The sequence below is a fragment of the Olea europaea genome, unplaced genomic scaffold (assembly GCF_002742605.1).
Source record: "Olea europaea var. sylvestris unplaced genomic scaffold, O_europaea_v1 scaffold1831, whole genome shotgun sequence".
In the NCBI taxonomy this organism is placed as follows: Eukaryota; Viridiplantae; Streptophyta; class Magnoliopsida; order Lamiales; family Oleaceae; genus Olea; species Olea europaea.
In genome coordinates, this window is record NW_019236075.1 from 89,171 (window position 1) to 106,392 (window position 17,222).

At 30.8% G+C, this 17,222-nt stretch overlaps 1 protein-coding gene across 1 annotated transcript in view; it reads left to right on the forward strand.

Moving 5' to 3' along the window:
* The first annotated feature begins 15,812 nt into the window (after positions 1-15,812).
* The window catches only part of LOC111378535 (glutamate receptor 3.3-like), a 41,443-nt gene continuing 40,033 nt past the window's right edge, over positions 15,813-17,222 (forward strand). The window contains exon 1 of the mRNA XM_023001756.1: positions 15,813-15,959. Coding sequence (XP_022857524.1) covers positions 15,813-15,959 — 147 coding nt within the window. The remainder of the gene's footprint in view (positions 15,960-17,222) is intronic.

A 17,222-nucleotide genomic window follows, 5' to 3' on the forward strand; every position in this document is an offset into this window, starting at 1 on the left:
ATATATAGTAATATCACGAACACGAATTTTTGCGTTTTCATCATCCTCAACCCGTACGACAACTACTTAAGACGCCGACGGAGTATTAAAAACTCTCTGATAGAGTCCTGGGTGACATCTTATTTGTATTTTAAACTCATGCAAATCGGTTATATTACTTCGAGACTTAAAGAATTTACTACACTGATTTACCTTCAAGATTCCAATTAGAAAAAGCAAAGTGGATTCTACCAGACTTTCTGAAGTTTTCATTCGATTTTGGAGTTCATTATCTGTATCGTAAAAATATAATTGCATATAAGAAGGCGTATTATTATCCAACATAAGTTGATTTATATAATGATATACTTGTCCCTGAACTCTAAATGTGTATATACATTTGTATGCTTTAAACAGCTCATTATCGTACTTTACACCAAATGAAGTGAAAGCAAAGTGATTCTTATATCCACGCGCAAGTTTTTTAAATTCCATACATGCATGTTCTTTAGACGTAAATAGAGCGTACAATTCATCGGTGAATCAGGCATAAAAAGTTTCACTTTTCCATAAGAGCAACAAAAACCTTTAGTTTCTCTATACAATTTGTGTGCGCCACAATGCTTACAATAAGTGCATGTCGGTAATACATATGCAGTAGTTGGTATACTAAACAGATTAGAACTTTCATGTAATTCAGAATCAACAACATTAATCATCTCTTCATTCGAAGTAGAAGCCTCAGAATGAGAATGTATTATATATTAATCAACACCAGAACTATTATTTTTAGATAAAATTGGATCATTTATCCTCTTACGACGATCAATACTTATAGTTTGAATTCGATTCCTCCTATCCACCCGCCTTTGATTTTGTTGTTGGCGAATGAAAGCATTATACGATTTATTTGTGTTTTGGGATAAAGTTTCAAGATCAAAATAACCAGACTTGTCATTTGTAGATTTTTGCAGAGAATCCATCAGAAGAATAAATTTACCACTGATTTTGAATAATACAAAAAATTATTAATTCAATTAGAAACTAACAAATAATAATTACATTTAACGTACTGTAAAATAAATGTGGTAAATAAGAAAAAGTTCTGCTACAAAGCAAACTTCCAACAACAACATAAACTTCATAGCCATATCTAACAAAAAATAGACAACTCCAATTAGATTTTCACGTATATATAGAGATAAGAATATACCTCACATCTAGGTAGAGTAAGATGAGTCAAGCTACATTTTCATCTATACACAGAAATAAAACCTACATACATTAAATAAATTCAAAAGAAACCCAAAAACGAAAACACAAACAAAGTAAATAAAAAAATTGCAAGAACTTACCCAAAGTTAACCGTCGTAATTTCTTCCCTATGGTTAAGATATAGACTACACGACTTTTTTTTCCCACTAAAAGAAACAAAAATTTAGAGAGTTTTTTCCACATATGAAAGCTGAATTTTGGAATTGAAGGAGAGAGGATGAGTGAATTCAAAGAGTGGTAGACAATAGATTATTTATGCTTTCTTAATAATATAATATAATAAAAAAATACCAAACCACTTTGACCAAACCTATTTCAAACCAGTTGAATGTGAAAACACATGTAATAAAAACGAACAATCTAACTCTGCACAAAAAAGAGCACTTCGAGTTATTTTTTAAATTTAAAAAGTAATAACTCTCTTATAATTGTAAAAAGCTACTCTATATATCTATCTATAAATAAAAAAAAGTATTAACTTAAAATTTTTTAAGTAAAAATATTTACATATATTTAGTTTTTTAAATTTTAAATATTAATAAAAAGAATACACCATCTAGAACGTAACAAGTTAATTATAAGTAAAAAAAATCACTTCAAGTTATCTAAAATAATAAATAATTGCGAAGCGTACTTATATAGAAAAAAAAAATTAACTTCAACATTTTTAAGTAAATATTTAGATATATTTAATATTTTTAAAATTAAATATTAAAAAAATATTAACATGAAATAATTTTATTTCTTTTTTTTTTATTTCAAAACGACTCCGTGCAGGGAGTGAAAATACAGAGTGATTTTCACTCTCATGTGCATGGGAGTGATTTTCACTCCATGCACGTGCGTGGAGATTTTTTTTTAATTTTATTCGTAATAATATTTAATTGTAAAAATATTAAATATATCTAAATTTACTTAAAAGTGTTGAAGTTAATATATTTTTTTTTATAAATAGCTTTTACAATTATAGGTTTTTTTTATTAATTTTAAATAATTGGAAATGAGTTTTTTACTTACAAGTAACTTTTTAAATTCTCTATCGTCTAATCTTTTTATCAATATTTAAGAAAGGATAAGCAACTTTTAAAATAAGAAGGGATAAGTATAAATAAAAAAATAAAAAAGTATTAACTTAAATTTTTTTAAGTACGAATATGTACATATATTTAGTTTTTTAAATTTTAAATATTAATAAAAATAATACACCGTCTGGAATGTAGCAAGTTACTTATAAGTAAAAAAATCACTTTAAGTTATCTAAACTAAAAAAAATGTAAAAGGTACTTATATAGATAAAAAAAAATTTAACTTCAACATTTTTAAGTAAATATTTATATATATTTAATATTTTGAAAATTAAATATTCAAAAAATATTAACTTGAAACAATTTTTTTTTTTTCAAAACGCCTCCATGCACGGAGTGATCACTCCATGCTGCACGGAGATTTTCACTCCCATGCATGGAGATTTTTTTTTAAAATTTTATCCATAATAATATTTAATTGTAAAAATATTAAATATATCTAAATTTACTTAAAAGTGTTGAAGTTGATATTTTTTTTCTATGAATAGCTTTTACAATTATAGGTTTTTTTAATTATTTTTAAATAATTGGAAATGATTTTACAATTATAGGTTTGTTTAAATAATTTTCGTTTATTATAATTTAATAGCTACATAATAAATTATTTCTATTTATCTCTCCAACTTCTTTTATTATACAATATAATAGTACTCCCTCTAATCAAGTGAAAGCGAAGTAGTGTTATTCATAATAATATTTAATTGTAAAAATATTAAATATATCTAAATTTACTTAAAATTGTTGAAGTTGATTTTTTTTTTCTATGAATAGCTTTTACAATTATAGTTTTTTTTTAAATAATTGGAAATGATTTTACAATTATAGTTTTGTTATAATAATTTTTGTTTATTATAATTTAATAGCTACATAATAAATTATTTCTATTTTTCTCTCCAACTCCTTTTATTTTACAATATAATAGTACTGCCTCTAATCAACTGAAAGCGAAGTAGTGTATGAAAATTGATAAATCATTAAAACGGCGTGTCAAAATCTTGAGATGGCGTGTGAAAATAGCACTGCAGTGTGATTGAAGAATAATTTACTGTTGCCGAGCCAGTTTCAAACCAGCTTCGTGTGAAAACCTATGTGACAAAAATGAACAGTAAACCTCACATTCTCTCCTTTAAGATAATGAGGGATATACACACCAAAGAATCCAGTCCATTTTCTTTTCATTCATATTCTCGATCCAATTGCAAAGGCTCAATTTGATTAATGCCCTTTTTAAAATATGCCACCAACTGTCCAAGTAAGCTAATTTAGCCCTTGATAAAAATTATTTGTGCACCCATATCCTTTTAATTCAATTTACGTCCTTCAACTTTTCAAAGTGTGGAATATTATCTCCAATTATTCATCTAATGGCCAATTTATCCTTCCAAATGCTTCAAAACGAGTTAAACACTAAAACAACGAAAAATAACCCAAATTAAATAGAAATAATAATTTGACAGCATAAACGTTTGGTAATGTGGCATAAATAATTACACAAAATGTACTTATCAGATTGAATGCAAATAAAAAATTGCCTAGGTAATAGGCATCAACATGTCTTCCTTAACAGTTACTTTCCTTGTATGTCTTGCACAGGCGACTCTCCACTTCTCTTTTCCTTCTGCCATAACCATCAGCGCATACGTAATGACAGCTATAATCAGAATCCCATTCTTGGAGGCCACCATTGTGTGTGTACTTGAGTGAAAATCTTGTAAAAGGCCAAATCTTCTCAACTATTTAAAGGTGATGAAAGGGTGCGTCTTGAAGTGTTTGAGTCTGTTCATAAACGATGCACGATTAAATTTAAAGCTGTGCTTCATATACATGGAAAGGAAAAAAAACCAATGGAAATTATGCTTAAATCCCTAAAACTGGAACATGTTCCGTCTTGAACCTATTAAGGGAAGGGAAGAGAATAAATTTAATTACAAAGTGTATAACAAAATCTCTCACAAGAAATAAGTTTCTAAGATGTTAAGGTTATTTATCTCAAATGATACGAGCACAATGAATACACCTCCTCCATCATATAGTATAATAGTAACGAAAGATATAAAGGAAGACAAGAAAAGAGAATTTATCAAATGCCTAAGATCTTGCCATCTAATTTATGGATAACAATGCTTAACCATTGCAAAAAACGCAGCAGATTTTCAGACATCAAAATAGCATGTTGTGTAACATTTAACAAATGCAAGAAAAAAGGAACTTTTGATAATCATCATAAAATGGAATGGAAGGGCCTATTTTTCTCCCATGCATTCACATTCCACTCAATTAATATGTTGCTCCTTTGATGATGCATCAGATAACATGTAGATTTAAAATCCTGCATAACTTCAAATATTTCTAATAACAAGACCGGTTCAATGAAAGAATACACATTAGATTCATGATATGTCACATTTTAAACGAAATTTAGTATGTCTAAACATTGGCAATTGAAATTAAGAGAGTTCCAAATTACCAACATTACATGAGGACTTGTGAGACAATTTCAAGAAATCTTTCGATTATTTTGGATGGAAACTTTTTCGGGTAGCAGTAGGGATGTAAATTGGGCTCGTCGGCTCAATCCAAAAAAAGCCTCAACCACCCCGACTTGTGGGTCGGGCTGAGCCTCATTTTGGAAAGTCGACTCTAGCCCAACCAACATGTTTTATGGGCTATTCGGCTCTAGCCGAAAAAAAGATGGCAACAAATCAAAGCTGCCTTAACCGACAGTTGCTGCATGTTATATTGAAATTGATTTGAATTTAAATGGTTTGATTTTTTTTGGTTATAAATATGAGTTAAATTTCCCAGTTTCATATCAATTTTAACTTGCAGTATGTTGATTGTAGTTGGTCCTAAATCGGGAAAAAGGAGGAGGGATGTAACTTTTATTTAATTTATAATTCGTAAAAATTGTACAAATTTAAGAATTGTCATGAAAAAAAATCACGAACAAGCTCGGCTCGGTAAGGCCCAAGTTTAGATTTGCCGGGCAAAATTTCTGCTCGGCTCCAGCTTGCAATAAAGCTTGGATCACTTTACTCGATCCGAGCCCAAGCATCAAATTTCGGCTCTACTCGTTGACAAGCCTAGGTACCAGGATTCAGAATCATACTTCTTTTTAATACACGACCTGGAATGACAATAAAAGAACTTTTGAAAAGTTATACCCTCGTAAACATTTTATATCGAAAGATAACCACAAAGCATAAAGGAAAGGGCATGATTTAATTATTATAATTTCATGTATAGAAATTAAACTAGAACAAAATTAATGTAGCGACCATTCCAAACATAAAAATTTAAAATTAAAAGCCAATAATCCATAGTGATCAAAACTAGACTAGATTGCCACTTCTAATTAGTTAGAGTACTAAGATATCCATATCAATAGCAGGAGGACCAAATCGCTCCTTCTGCATAATTTTTGGATCACCAAAGATAGAGGATCAAACTATCGATTCTGTATAATTGGCATGCTAAATTGTCTGTTCTTGTTAGTTGGAGGACGTAAGATCACTTCTGAATAGTTGAAGATTCAATAGGTTGATCACCATACTTCAGTTTCTAAATAGATTTAGGACTAATATGCTCTTACAGAATAGTTGGAGGACTATATTGCTTATTATTAGTATTTCATGATGCTATTGCCCCTTATTCATGTTGGAGGATCCATTTGCGACCACTACATAGTTGCAGGAAGAATTTTTTGTTTATAACTAGATGGAGGGTGAACTTAAATCAATCCAAACTGAAATTGGAACCAAATCTAAACCAAAACCCAACCCAATACTTAGTATTTTATTGTGAACATAGAAAGAAAATAAAATTCAGGCAATTGAATTGCCTAGAAATTAGTTGCATGAAAATTGTCTATTAAGGGGGTGTTTGATGGAAATTAAAATTAGATTTTTAGAATATTGTGATACAAGTTTTTGAAATGTGTGGTTGAAAAGTTGTAAGACCCATGAAAGATGCGATTAATATTAATTGTTTGAATTTGACTTAGATTAAAATCAAATTTTTAATCCATACCAAACGGCCTGTAAATTTGTAATACCATTGATAGGAAGTCTACATAAGCTCATAGATAATTTCTTTAATTTGTAAATCATCTGATGTAGTTTAAGGTTAAAATATCTCACAAGTGCCATAATAGTCCTAAAAGAGTTTTTCATAGAAACCAAAGAGAGTTTCTTTAAAGTCAATGCTTTCATTCTAAGTAAAGTTATTTACAACAAAACAGGCCTTATATCTCAACACATCACCCCTCAAATCCCTCTTGATTTTAAATATCCCTTTACAACCAATAAGTTTCACACCTTTAGGCAATGGGATGAGTTCCTAAACGTCATTGTCGCTCATGATCTTATCTCTTTATTAATGGTATCAGTCCACTCTTAAGAATTACTCATTTGCATTTTTTGATGAAAGTTAATTGATCAAATCTTCTTCCACAAATCTAATGATATCCTTATTTTCTTAGAGAAAGAATATAAAGTTTTCTAAATTGTCTTTCTCTTTTCTTTAGTGAATCTCCTTAATGGTATTTATTCTTGATGTTGGTGAGTTTGTCATTTTGAAACAATCTCTTGATTGTCTACAGGGGATTTTGTGATATTGTCTTGATCCAAAATTACTTCTTGAATAAGGTCTGGAGCAAGAATCTGTCCTAGTTTCGATCATTGGCAATTGTAACAGAAGAGATATATTTATATTCTTTCTCAAATACAAAATCCTTAACCTTATAACCTTATCTCTTGGCACAAACTCTACATTCTCAACGAATTGGACATTTCCTGTTTTGAAAATCGACCTCGTTGTGAGATCTTAAAATTTGAAACCCCTTGACCTTTCAAAGTAATCAATAAATTAGCAATTGATAATTCTGGAGTCCAGTTTATTTTTCAATTGCCTATAAAGCATTCACTTAACTACCCCATATGTGCAAGTGTTTCAAAATAGACCTTTTGTCTATCCAAAGCTTGTAAAGGGTTTTAACAGTTACTTTACTTGAAACTTTATTGAGAATTTAAGTTGTAGTCTTTAGTTCTTCACCCTAGAGAGGTATTAGTGTACTATGGGATGATTCCACATTCCCGTAGGAATTTAGCAAAAGGCCATGTACGTTGTTCTCCTGATCCGTCATATCTTTCATAATATTCACCACTATGGTAAGATTTGACTTGTTTAATTCTTTTATTGATTTAAATTACAACATCAATTTAATAAGCATTGACCTGGTCCAATGGTTGAGATTTCTTATGAATGAGATATAGGTAGTCATAGCAAGAATAATCGTCCATGAACATAATATGTGATTGTTGACCATTCTAAAAAGTCGAACGGAAATGACCCGCAAATATCCGTATGAGTTAGTTCTAAAAGATTCGAAGTTCCATTGGCATTAATCTTCTTATATTTGTTTATTTCCCCTTAATGCAATTAACATAAACACTTAAGTCTAAAAAATCAAGCGGATCAAGAATTCATTCTGACACAAATTTTTCCTTTTTCCTCTAAGATATGTGACTTAATCGCTTGTTTCCGTAACGAAGTGAAATTCTTATTGGTTAATTTATATTTACTACCATGTGAATTTACAAGTAAGGTTTCTTAATAAAAGGCCATCGAATTAAGCAAATATGGGTTATCGTAACCAGATAAAGAACTGGTACCCACAACATTAGAATTAAGAAAGAGACAAGACTTACTATTTTCAAATGAACAAGATTAATCGAATTTGTCCAATATAGAAATAGAATCAAAGTACATTTTAAAAGGATGTATTGCAAATGTCTCTTTTAAATCCAAATAATAACCAGTCTTTAATAACCTAAAAGTCTTTATAGCCTCAACTTTAATTGATTTGCTATCGTTTGCACATATGAATCTTTCGGCATCAATTGGCTATTTACTGTTCAGGCAACCCCACATAGACACGCTTATTTGAATAGTGACACCGAAATTTATCCACTAAGTGCGTCTAGGTACTAAAATCAAATTAACTTTTGAATAGACTAAAATGAGAAGTATACTTTATTTTACATGCCAAGCGTGTTACTTAGTACAATCTCTCTTCACGTGTTCCAAATTTTTTCAAAAGTAACAGCTAGATGATTTATCTTTTTCGGGCTTTTGTTGTTTCTTTTCAACCGAACTAGATATAGCTTTCTTATTCTTTAGCTTGTCCTTAGAGTTACTTACCAAGTGGATAGTATCAATTTCATCTTGCTTTTGTCTTTCTTCTTCTTGCACATAATATGCAATGAGTTCATTCAGAGTCCATTACCCATTTTTTGACAATTAGCTCTGATAGCATTTGTTAAAACTTCATAAAACTTTAAAACTAGAAAATTTAAATTCTTTTATTGCTAAGATCCTCAATGTTAAATCATCAAAAGAATTATTAAATTTGGAAAAAAAACCTTAATTCATTGAAAATGATCCGTTATTACTGAATCTTGATTCCGAATCTTGAAATTTGAACTACAATCTTTTCATGTTTAACTTCTTCGCTTTAAATCTTGAATATTGCCCCTTTTGATTTTTAAATTCTTGTTTTTGACTTTGGCTTTTTGCTCCATAATCTCAATCTTTCAATTTCTTCTTCTTGACTCTTGATTCTTGATTGTTGATCTTGATTGTGGGTTTTGGATCTTCTTTTTTAATATATTTTCTCTTAATATTCATTTATTGATAAGATGACACAAATAATGAGAATCACATATGAATTGATAACCATATATATTCATAAGTATTTTGCTCATCATAAAATAGAACCATACCGGATCTAGTCTCTATACATATAATCTAGTCCCAGAGTTTATTTAGGTGCCCTAAACTCAACAATTCAATTTAGGCCATGACTCACCAAAGATGAGCATCACTCATCCTTCACATCGACAAATCATGTAATTCACTTGAGAAACTCACTCGGACCATTCAACTTTTAGACCATGAGTCGCCAATGAGATAACTGAAACAAAACATACCAAACTATGAATATATTTAGGGAGTTGTAATGGGATATATAACAAGAAGTAGGTAGTAGTTAGAGAAGTAATGAATCTTCCGTCACAAAAGATAGATCCAGTAAAACTCGATTTTGTAAAAACTCCAGCTGAAAAAAGGAGACTATTCACTTTTTTGTCATGAAAAGAAATAACAATCTATTCATGTTCAATAATTACTAACATCCAACAAATATGTCATGGCTTCATGAAGTTCCATCAATTATTTGATTGTGAGAAGAAGACTTAGCTCTTGTTTGGTACAAATTTTAAGTCAATTATAATCAATTTATTGATCATTATTTCACTATTTCAGTCGTCATTTTTGAATTCTTCTCTCACAGATAGGACCCACTTTATCTCTAACGGTCAAAAAATCAATTATCAAAATCCCTACCGAACAAGCTCTTAATGGTAAAAGCCTAGTACTCGTATTATGACTATAAAAGGGAGTTATATTCCCACTATATCTGTTAATAAATACATTACATTTTGATTATATTTAATATTAATAATCTTTATCATCATCATATTTATATATTTAAACTTTTTTTCATCATATTCTTAGGATATGCAAGTATGGAATTTACGTAGAAAGAAAATAATTGGTTAAAACTTATTTGCATCGAATTGTCAATTATATGTGTTTGATTTATTAAATTTTTAACCTAAAAAATGTTATACTTTTTTTTTTTGGTGGGGAGATGAAAGAGATGGGAAGCAGATGAGAGAGAAAGAGTAAGGGTTACTTGAAAATATTTTTTTTGCTTCCAAGGAAAATATGGTCATGTGAACAAAAGTAGGAAAATGTTTGTTAAATGATGACAAACAAGGGCTTAATTTGAGAATAAGAATGCGATGAAGAAAATGTGAGATATAAATGTGACAATGTGTAAAGGTAATTACGTACCTTTTTAACGTTTCTAGTAAGCTCTTGTTTGAGCCTCATTTTTTGGGAAGAATGAATTTTTGAATAGTGTATTGATGGGAAATGTGTGGTTAAAAATAAATAAAAAATTGGATTTGCGTGTAGTATTAATTTATTGAATAATGTATTATTGAAATAATGTCAAAACACTATTAAAAATGTATTTTTTTTCAAAAGAATTGATTTCAAACAAGGGCTAAATTTGTTCTTAATCTCTAAAAAGAACTTTTCAATCCTCAACATGTAGTTCCCCTGGCATGTTTTATATTGGTTAGAAAAAGAACTTTTCAATCTTCAGCTTTTGTGTACCCACATTACATGCACAAAGATAACAAGTTAGAATATCAAAACCCTAATTCCCTAATCAAGAAAGTAAAAAAGGTCAACAAGCAGTGAAAATCAAATGTCCCCGGATCCCATAAATATTCTGAAGTGTAAAACCTTGTTCTTTCCTTCTCATAATCAAATAATCTCTCTTCTCCCCAAATTCCTTGTGGCTTACAACAGTACACATACTAGGAAAAAGAAAAGTATAGACTAATATATGTTTAGTATATCGAAAGAGAAGAATGTGGGATTTTTGTAGCAGACGAAACACTTCTTAGTAGAATATTTTTTATTATGTCAAAAGGGATCACATGTATAGTATATTAAACAAGATTAGATAAAGACAAGTTTTGAATCTCAATGTAATAAAATCTAGATTTTAATCTAAGTTAAAGTCAATAATTAATTTTGACCACATGTTTTGTGGGATCCATAATTTGTCAAACATACATTTTATCATTTTTTTTAATCAAAATCTACTAAAAATTTGATTTTAAATCTACCAATCAAGGACATAGTATCAATTCAATGCCAGAACTAATGGTGAGTGGAAAATTGTTACAGCTTATTTTACTACTTTCCTTTTGAAAGCAAAATCAAATTCTCTTGATTGATTGGTGAAATGTATAAAAAAATAATATAAACCCAACTCCTTAATTTAAAATAAGAAAAAATGACTTGGCCTTCTACTGTTCTTCCTTCCCTGTTTGCCCATTTTCTTCACGCAAATTATCCGGAAATAATGATGTGGGTCCATAGAAATGGGTCAATTTCCGTGCTGATTCTTCCTCCTCTCATTTTCTTTGGCCTGTTTGATGCAACAAATTTTCCATGAAAATTTTCCATTTTACAACTTTTTCTTTGTTTGATTGGTATAATTTTCTTGGCAATTGATTTTCTCTACCCCCACCCTTTTTTCTTTGATTTCGTGGAGTTTTAACCCGTTTGGCCCCCATTCTACTTCTCATTATTTTTTCACTTTTATTTTCAACCACACAATTTTTCATAAAATAATATTACACGCAAATAAAAAACTTTTCATTCCTTTTTAACCACACATTTTTCAAAAAAATACTATTCCAACCATTGAAATTTGAAAATAATGGGGCCGAACGGGGGCTTAATTCCCTTGGTTTGGGTGGACAATCAGTTTCCAATTTTTATTTTTTATTTTTTTTTTGGATAATGGAAACAAATTTTATCCATAATTGTAACAAATTCAATCTCTTTAGTTGACAATTTTCATGAAAAACAAAGTCAAATGAACATCAAAAGATAAAAAAAAAAGTAACATTTTCGGGTCAAAAATTATATTAATCAAACACATTTAATTGGCAATTTCATTAATTGACAATTCTCAATAAAACAAGTTCTAGACAATTAAATTTCTTGAAATTTATTTTCTTTCCATCCAAATTTCATTCTTGCAATCAAACGGACTCTAGTGAGTTTGTTTTGAAATATGAAAAATATTTTCTCAATAAAATGAAAAGAAAAATATAGGTTAGACATAAGTATGAATCAATATTCTGAAATAAAAAGTACGAAGAACCGCTTCCCATGATTTCGATTTAAAGTATGCTTTTATTCATTGATTAAGTAAATAACTATGAAGAACAAAGTAATATTTTGCTTTAATAATGTCCCCATTTTTGAGAAAGGGGAATACCATAATTTCTAATATAAATATATTAATTGAAACTTTAGAATTGTTTTCATTAATCTAGAATCGATAGTACAGTCCTAAAAATCTCTGTATAAGAAAAAACTAGTTTCTTATTACTCAAATAGTATCAGTATATAATATAAATGGAACCATTCCTTACACACTTATTTGAGAAACAATCGTGACATTTAATTTAAATCAATCCAACGCTCAATATCTTATGGATCTCAAGTGATTACAACAAACTCTACCATGATTTTAGTGATATATATATTGAACGTTGGATTGATTTAAATTAAAGGTAACAATTATTTATCAAATAAGTGTGTCAAATTTCTAAGTAGGAGCAACGGTCTCTTACTATAAAACCTCTATAGAATAATAATGTTAGGACCAAGAAAATTTATTATTTTAGAGAGGTTATTAATTTATAGAATATTTTATATTTTTATAACTTGTATTATATTTTACCGTAATACATGTAGGAAATTTTTGAAAACAAAATATTAAATGTGGTGAAATTCAAAATTTAATCTGTAAGCACACAAAAAGGCGCACACAACATTTTTGAAAAAAATGTTGTCAAATTAAAAGTTTGTTAACTTATATTAATATGAAATTTTATGAATTTAAGCAATTATTATTTTACATATTCATAGGGCCTTAAAGAATCACGAAAAAAAATTATCTAATGCATTTAATGAGATTATTAATTGTGGAAATTACACAGCCACATGTTTTTAAAGACTACAATTCAAAAAAAAAAACAAATTCAAGGTTTGGTTATTCAAAAATCAAGTGATAATTTCACATTTCAATATTAATAGATAATATTATAAATTAATCTATATATATACCCTTGTCCTCACCTACCCTACAAACCCTAAAACATTTTCACAAATATCTCTTCATCCACTTCATTTCTTGATGCCTCTTTACCCACTCATTCTCTCGCAACTCTTCACGGCCTGCAACAACACTCGTGAGCCTGACGACAAGTACAGTATGCAATGCCTAGTATCGCTATAGTTAGTACGCAGTGGAGCCCCATCGTCATTGCACACGAATTGTAGCGACAAATGAGGTGTCGCTGCATGCACAAAACAAAGGTGAATGATTTGCCATTGTGCACGAAGCAGTGACAACGTGATGGTGTGATGTGGTGTGGTGGTGAATGGGGTGTTTGGTGATGTGCTAATTTGAGAGCTATATCGAAGTTTTTAGATTGTCGCTGTTTGGCACTCGTCGTGGTGATTTGAGCATCGTGCATGGTGGTGCTAAGATTGTCTCTCTAACAACACTCACCATGGTTTTGGTGTAATTTCTTCTTGTTCTGATCTATTGCTTAGCCATTATCTATCTTCTAGTGGATTCAAGGTGGTGGAAGTGTCGAGTTTAGGATTTTTTTTATTTTTTATTTTTTTTGTTGGTAGTTGTAGTATGGTGAAAATGGAGTTTGTGATTGTTGGTGATGGTGGTGATGGCAGTGATTGTTGTGAGGTGGTGGTAGCATTGGCGATGATGGTGGTTCTGGTACAGATGGTGGTGGAGATAGTAGTAATGTTATTGGTGGCAGTGGTGTTGGTGATAGGATTAGGTTAGTTTGGATTTGAATTGTATAAAGAGGGTTCATAACCAATTATTTAGGTGATTGTAACTAATAAAATGGTTAATTTGTGACCAATAAATAATATGCATTCGAAAAGGTAGTTTGTAGTCGAGGAATAATACTTGGTTTATAAATTTGATAAATTGTGGTAAAGAAATTGTAACCTATAAAATTTGTGATTTGTGATTGTGCAATAATACGTGATCAATTTTGCCCACGTTATATGTTTTTCTTGTTACAAGTTATAATCCAAGTATCAAAGTTCAACGTGCACATACTATAGGCTACATGTCATTGTGTATAGGTCGCAGATCAATGTTCATAGGTCACATATCAAATGGGATTGGTCACAAATCACTAATTTATAATCACAGGTCACAGTTCATCATTCACAATTTACGGGTCATATTGTATAGATCAAATATCAATGTTAACTGGTCATAGATTAGATTGTCACATGTATGTGTACTGATAATAGGTCACAGATTCAAGTTCACTGGTCATAAGTCATTTTTCATAGGTAACAAATCAATATTTATTTGTCACAAATCCAAGAAAATTGGTTGCATGCCATTAAATCAATATCACATGTAATAGATCAACGTCTGAAGGTCAAAGATCCAAAAGAACTGGTTACAAGCTATTAGATCAACATCACAAGTAACAATTTACATGTAATTTAAATCACACGGTAAAAAATTTACAATTTACACTGAATTTGATGATAAATCAAACTTTTGAATCAAATTTACACGACATTGACAAACCAATTCTCTATGGTAGTTTAAATCACGATGCCAATCTCATTCCTTCAATCATTCTAATGCAAGACGATTGTCCAAATTGAAGTTCATTTAGATAATCCATAAATTCTCGTCGATGTTTTACTAAATTAAAAGTCCAAATAAGTTGCTACACTTAAGATGTTGTACTCATAGATCTTAAATCAAGGGTCCTTACAAGTCTGCACTACCACTGTGGTGTGAGAGGGAATGACTCTGGGTGGATGTCGATGATTGTGGCTGTGCGAGTTTGTAGAGAGATTGGAGAGAGAGAAAGATTGGAGTGGGTCAAGACATTATGATGGATATTTATTATATTATTTAGAAAAAAATTACATGACAATAGGTCTTTAAGAAATACAATTCATAAATCAAGTATGAAATTTATTTGTGCAAATATTAGGTATTAATCTAACTATAAAACCACCCACCCCCAATATCCCCACTTCCCAAACCCTAATTATTTCTTCTCACCATTCTCTCTCTCTATATCCCTCTCTGTTCTCTCTTTACTGCTAGTGACAATAACACACTAGATACGATGTCGCGTCGGCGGCGATGCAACGTGACACTAGCATTCGACGATCGCCTCCATTCCTTCGACCGTAGCACACCAATTGGAAGACAAGGCAACACCACTGGAAGACGACGTTGAGTGGCACTAAGATACCGTTGCACACTCTATCGTTGGTAGTGGCGTCGAACAACGGTGCTGAAGCTGCTGCGAACTCATGAGATCATTGCCCGAAATGCTGTAGAAAATTTAGGGAGGGGTTTGGGGATTTTTGGACAGCTGATAGCAATTTTGGAGGTGATTTCATCCTCCTTTTCGATCTAATCTGCTTAGCGGAGTGGAGAAATTTGGTGTGGTTTTGATGTTGTGCTTGTGGTTTAGTATTGTTGGTATGTTGAAGGAGAGCAGGCAGCTGCTAGTGGCCATATTGGCTTGGTACAATGGCTAGTGGATAGCTGTGGTGTTGGCGGTGGTTGTGATAGTGTTGTGGCAGGGGGAGCAGTGGTTGTGACCACGTATTGTTGTGGAATGGGTCGGGATAGGGTCTGGTGATGCGATGGTGTGGTGGTTGATGTGGTGTAGTGCAAACGGTGATTGGGTGGTGTGATTTGTGATTAAGATTAGTGCTAGATCGGGATCGATGGTGGAGTGTTTGGAATTTGTGACCAACTTTTTGGAATCTATGACAATGGTGGTAGACTGGTCGTGTCGACGGCATATGGTGGTCGACGACAGGGACAGGGTGAATGTGGTGGATAGTGGCGGTGGTGGCAAGAAATATGAACTAGTATTTGATCCGTAACCAACCATTTGGTTATCTGTGACCAACTCAAATTTAAAATTTGATAATTGTGACTAAAATAATTTGTGATCGATAAACTATGACATATGGGACCTTGTAATTTAAATGATCTGTGATCTTGAAACAATATGTGACCTACGAAATTTTTGATTTTTGACTACGAAATAATCATGTGATGAATTAGTTTAACGATATTTGACCAATAAATAAATCTGTGAAATATAATTATGAATATGTCATCATTTGTCGTATAACTATAACTTTATTATCTATGTTTAATAAATATTTTTAATTAATTAAATATGTACCTGATTTTTGAATTTTAAAAGTATCTACTTGATTTTTGAATTGAGGTAAACTTAACGCTTGAAATGTGAACTCTTCCCTATTATTTATCATCCGAATTTGAACTTTTAAACCCTTTCTCTTAAAATTGAATTGGATTATGGTCAAACATTTTCTCTTAAAATCAAATTGGACTATAGTTAAGGCCTTATTTATGTATTATTCCGATATTAATATAGTACACTAACTCAAGTTGAGATTAAAAGAATTTTAATATTGAAGCAAAATTATTAATTTGACGAATATTCATTAATCAAAAGTTCCACTTAAGATGATGGGGTCCACAAAATGGAACTGAATGGGCCAGAGAGGCTGTACCCGCTAAATTTCAGAGTTTGATTCCTCCTCTCATTTTCAAGTTGAAATTTGCGATTTAAAATTGACTATCTAATTTGTTGTCCATCCAATGATTATGACACATTTCTTTTAAATTAATATGTTTTACTTTTCTCCCAATTGTGCACCGTAGATATCAATTCCTCGTTTTCTTCGTGAGTTCGCCATTTTTCTTATGGAAATAGAATACTGACTGGCCCACATGGCTGCTGCTGTAAAATTCTGTATTTGTCTACTTGAAATTACTCATCTTTACTTTTTTCTTAATGGCGTTCCATTATTTTGCTTCTTCACTACACTAATTCATGTGCCCATGTTAATTGAACATTGGTGCTAATTGATTCTTTTTGTTGATCATCTACGAATCAGAATAGAGTTTGATTCTTGTTTCAACTGAGTGTAAATTTTTCTTTTCTGAAAAAAATTGGGCTGCGTACGTTTGAGTGTTGTTTAGAACACTTTTACGGTTGTAGTAATGAATTTCTGAATTTTAGTCTGCACAAATATGTATTTTTAAGGCTGCTAAACTTCATTTACTAGGAAGTTTATGACTCTAATTGGGAGGTT